The sequence below is a fragment of the Helobdella robusta genome, assembly GCF_000326865.2.
Source record: "Helobdella robusta unplaced genomic scaffold HELROscaffold_2, whole genome shotgun sequence".
NCBI classification, from domain to species: Eukaryota; Metazoa; Annelida; class Clitellata; order Rhynchobdellida; family Glossiphoniidae; genus Helobdella; species Helobdella robusta.
Window position 1 is genome coordinate 9,144,307 of NW_008704083.1, and position 5,255 is coordinate 9,149,561.

The 5,255-nt window shown below is 35.0% G+C and overlaps 1 protein-coding gene across 1 annotated transcript in view; it reads left to right on the top strand.

Annotated features, from left to right (window-relative positions):
• HELRODRAFT_160848 (hypothetical protein) overlaps positions 1 to 3,666 on the top strand; it is a gene marked incomplete at both ends in the record, with an annotated part of 8,735 nt that extends 5,069 nt beyond the window's left edge. The window contains 4 exons of the mRNA XM_009017778.1: positions 1,582 to 1,949; positions 2,250 to 2,378; positions 2,805 to 3,348; positions 3,617 to 3,666. Coding sequence (XP_009016026.1) covers positions 1,582 to 1,949; positions 2,250 to 2,378; positions 2,805 to 3,348; positions 3,617 to 3,666 — 1,091 coding nt within the window. The remainder of the gene's footprint in view (positions 1 to 1,581; positions 1,950 to 2,249; positions 2,379 to 2,804; positions 3,349 to 3,616) is intronic.
• Positions 3,667 to 5,255: the final 1,589 nt, after the last annotated feature.

Below are 5,255 nucleotides of genomic sequence, written 5' to 3' on the forward strand. Positions count from 1 at the left end.
CTTTTATGTGAGTGTGTGTGTGCGCGCGTGTGTGTACGTTTACGTGTTGTGTGTGTGAATGATGTGTGTGTGTGTGTTAATGTCATTTTACGTACGCTCGCATGCGTGCGTCAGTGTGTGCGTGAATGGTTTTATATTCTACCTTTTTGTTTGATCAAAAGATTTCAAGTTTGTTTCTAGGTGGTTGTTTCTTTCTTTAGGTGTTTGTTTGCGTTTGTTTGCTATTGTACTGTATTGTATTGTATGAATGTATGTATGTTTGTATTGTATGAATGCATGTATGTTTGTGTGTGTGTGTTTGTGTGTATGATGTATGTGTGTAAGGTGTTGGTTTGAGCGTTTGCTATAAATTTTACTTTTCTGAAAGCAGATATTTTTTTTGTATTGTTTGTATACATATGTGTATGTTTATACGTATGCGTCCATGTATTGTATAATAAATATTTCTGTATTTAAAATTGTTTGTATTTATGCATGTGTGTATGCATATTATTTAATATTTTAAAAATTATGTGTAAATATGACTGTACTGTATTATTGTTGTGTGTGTGTATTTAGTATTTAAAGATGTATCCAATTGCACTTGTATGATGATGATGATAGTATGTATGTCGGTATGTTTGTATGTATGTTGGTATGTGTGTTTGTTTGTAAGTTTTTATATGTTTGTATGTTTGTATGTTTGTATGATCTATGTATGTATGTTTGTATGTTTGTAAAGTTGTTTGTACGTATGTATGTTTGTTTGTATGTTTGGCATGCGTGTGTAACGGGTTTAAAATTGTTGATGATGTTGAAGTTAGTTAATGATAACGCTGTCTCGAGTGTTAAATACTTGTAAAACACGTACTTTGATGATGATGATGTGGGTGGTGATGATGATGATGATAGTGTTGGTGATGATGATGATAGTGTTGGTGATGATGATGATGAGGATGACGACAGTGAAGATGATGTTGTTAAAATTTTTTCGAAATATTTTCAACCAGAATGACGATGACAATAATAGTGATAATGATAATATGAATGATAACGATGATGATATGAATGATAATGATGATAATGATATCAATGATAATGATGATTAAGATAATTATGACGCAATAATTATATTATTATAGTTACATTATCATCTCTGGAAGTAATTCTAATTCACACATCAAAGGCTTTTTCTTTTGCTTTCATCACCAACATTATTATCATTATAATTGTCATCATTATTTTTGTTCGTATAATTATCATTAGTTTGTTTTAGAATAATTGCTATCGTCATCATCGTCGTCATCACCATCATCATCATCATCATCATAGCCTTCGTCTTTATCATCGTCATCATCATCATCATCATCATCATCATCATCATAATCATCATCATCGTCATTGTCGTCATCGTCGTCATCATCGCCATTATCGTCATCACCATCATTGTTGTCGCCTTCATTGTCATCATTGTGGTTGTTGTCATCATCATCATCATAGTCTTAGTCATCTTAATCGTCATCCTCCTCTTTCTCCTCCTCCTCCTCCTCCTCATCATCATCCTCATCATCATTGTCATCATCATCATCATCATCCCAACAGACCAACAAGCAGTCCTCCACCAGAACAAAGCGGAGAATGCAAAAATCGATAAAAGACCGACGGAGATGAAGACTGACTCGAGGTATGTTAATAACCGACCGAAGAGGAATACCATCACTACCGACACTCAACTCATCCCTACAAACACGAATACACATGGAATTCCCACTTCTGGTTATACACCTGGTAAGGATGCTAATAAGGACAACCGGTACAACGAAGGTGGGACTAAAAATGTTCCGGGTGATAATCACGGTGTAAAGTTCTTGAAAAGTTTTGTGGTTAATAACGCGGTGACTATTAAATCCTGCAAGTACATGCTGGCCGTCAAGCAGAAAATATATGGAGTGTTTCATGTTGCTCTTAAGGTTTGTGGTGTGTGTGTGTGTGCCTGTGTGTGTGTGCGCGCGTGTGTGTGCGTGGTTCTATGTGTGCATGTGCATGTGACTGTGTGTGTATGTGTGTGTGTGTACGTGTCGTTTTCTCATTGCTTTTGTTTACATAACTTGATCGTCGTCACAGTCCTAAAATTGTTTTTTTTTATGATTTTTTTTATGATTCTTCATCATCTTCAAAATTATAATTATCATCATCATCTTCCTCATTATCGTCGTCGTCATTATCACCATCACCACCATCCTCATCATCATCTTCTTCCTCGCCATCAGTTCCGTACGACATTCCCATCTGTAGTCCTGATGACGAGCGTCGGTGGTCCGTTAAACCGGGATTTCTTGCACTTGGAGCTTTTAAACGGTCACGTGAGGTACAGTTATGACGTAGGCAGTGGTCCCAGGGTCCTTGACACCTCATCAATATTATCATCATCATCATCGTCGTCGTCGTCGTCGTCTTTACTATTGTTGCAAAAAACTCGGCCTTGGTCATCAGCATCATCATCAGCATCATCGTCGTCATCATCATCGCCACCATCGTCATCATCATCATCACCACCATCGTCATCATCATCTTCATCATCATCATCATCACCACCACTTCCTCTTTTACGCAACATGACTTTCCACGACAATAAATGGCACGAGGTCTGATTAGTTTTTTGAGTGATTGATTGATCGATTGTTGGAATGATTATTTCATTGATTTCTGTTAATGTTTTGATCAATTAATTAATTTTTTTAATTATCTTTTCGCTATTTGATTCATCCATCCGTCTTTTCATTTGCAAAACCCTTCTATCTATCGCTCCATAATTTTATTAATAGGTTCGAGTCTTCCGGCGAAATCTCACCACCCATTGGCTGATTGTCGATGACGTCATACGTCTGCATGACAACTTACCCGCTATAAAATCCGTCTACTACGATCTAGCCAACGATTGGTTATTTTTTGGTGGGGCCCCAAACAGCGGACCAATCAGAAACGGCGATGGCCTCAAATATCAAAATAATTTTTACTCTAGTGGAAAAAATTACAAATATGCAAATTATTATAATGAGGGTGCCGGTTGTGGGGGTAGAGGATTTTTGGGTTGTTTGGGGGATATATCCGTAAACGGGGCATCAATGAGAAAAGTGCAGAAAGAGAAGAAGATTGTGTTCGCCACGAAGAAAAAAATGATCAGGATGATTGAGAACGATGATGATGATGATGATGGCGTGAAAGATGATGATGATGATGGCGGTGATGGTGGGAAAGGTATCAGTGATTACGATGGAAATGATGATGAAGATGATGACGAAGATAATGTTGAAGATGAGGAGGAAGATGATGATGAGGAGGAGGAGGAAATAGCTGAAGGATGTCAAGGTCTGTTCATGTTTGTTTGTCATTTTCTAGATTAATGCCACCATACTCATCCATTTTCTGCTCAAAGTCATCGTCATCTAAGTGATCATTATCATCATCATCATCATCATCATTATCATCATCATCATCATCATAACCAACATCATCATTATCGCCATCCTCACCATCGTCATCAAAACTCTTTCAAAATTCAAAAAGATTTGTCAGTCTGGTTTCATTATGTCAAATTAAAAAAAATTTGACAAATTATAAATGCTTTTGCTGGTAGAAACATCTGAATTGAGATTATTAGATTTCAAAGAAATGAAACTGAATTAAATTTGGGAATGAATGAATGAATGAATGAATGAATGATTGAATGAAGGAATGAATGAAGAATGAATGATATTTTTATGATACTATATATATCCAACGCAAGTTCGTTTTATATACAAATTTTTTATACAAATATACAAATATACAAAAATAAAATCCAAAATACGATTCTGTTTGTAATGTATGCTTCTGTTGTTCAAAAATCGGACGAAAAATTTTGAATAAATATTAAAATAAAGAAGAAACAAACTAAGAAAACATGACAATAAAAAAGTAATAATGATTAATAATAAAGTATAAGAAAATAAAAATCAGATAAAAATTTTTTTGGCAGCATTTTCAAATCGTTCGTTCGTCCGTCCTTACGTTCATCTGGCGGTCCTACCAGCTTTCTTGCTTTGACGTGCATTTGCAAGTCTAATTGTATCGAGGAATTCCTCCATTTAAAGAAAATAAAAATAAAATCCAAACAACAATAATAATAATAAGACTACTACTATTACTATTCCTACTACTACTACTTCTACTACTACTACTTCTATTACTACTACTACTACTACTACTACTACTACTACTACTACTGCTGCTGCTGCTACTACTGCTGCTGCTACTACTGCTGCTGCTACTACTAATACTATTTGTTTAATTAGCAATGCAAGCATACATACAAATTACGATTCTGTTTGTAATGTATGCTTCTGTTGTTCACCGAATAATGTAACGTGTTGTATGTTCTTCTATTTTCAACAGTGTAAATTGTATTTGAATTAAGTCTTTATGACATGTGATAGTTGGAGATTTTTTTTTAAATACTTGTAGACGGTATTCGCTATGTGAACACTAATTAAATATTGAATATTGACTAAGTGTTTGTAAAGTATTTGCCAGTTCTCAAAAGCCTCGAAAATTTTAACAACGCTAAATAAATGTAATAATAAAATAAATGTCACAACTATTACTACAATTAATAACGATGATAAGGCGGGTGCTGATAGTGATGTTTAGTGGTGGTATTGATAATGATGACGGTGATAAAGTGTTTTATTATTCCCGCCAGCCAACTTGCCATTTCCAGTACTGATTTAATCTTTGTAATCTGTGACGTCATCATCAACGTCATCTTCTTCTTCATCGTCGTCGTCGTCGGCTTCATCATCATTGTAAACATTTTATTATTATTATTATTATTATTAATGTTGTTGTTGTTTGTATTGTTAGCATTATTAGCAGTATGTGTGTTTGACATACGTACTAATGCAATAAAATCTTATCATTATTCAATATCATCGTTTTTTTTTGTATTAGTCAACATCATCATCAGCATCACCATTATCGTCGTGATCATCATCATCATAATCATCATCCTTATCATCACCATCATCATCATCATCATCATCATCATCGTCATCATCATCATCATCATTATCATCATCTCTCCAACTACCCCATCATCTATATCGTTGAAGACACGACAATCGTTATTTCTGTCTGCGTGACGTCACGTTTCCTCTTACGTCATCGTCGTCATCAACGTCATCTTCATCATCATTTTGAGAGCCATCGTCATCATTTTGTCTTATCGATCGCTACAT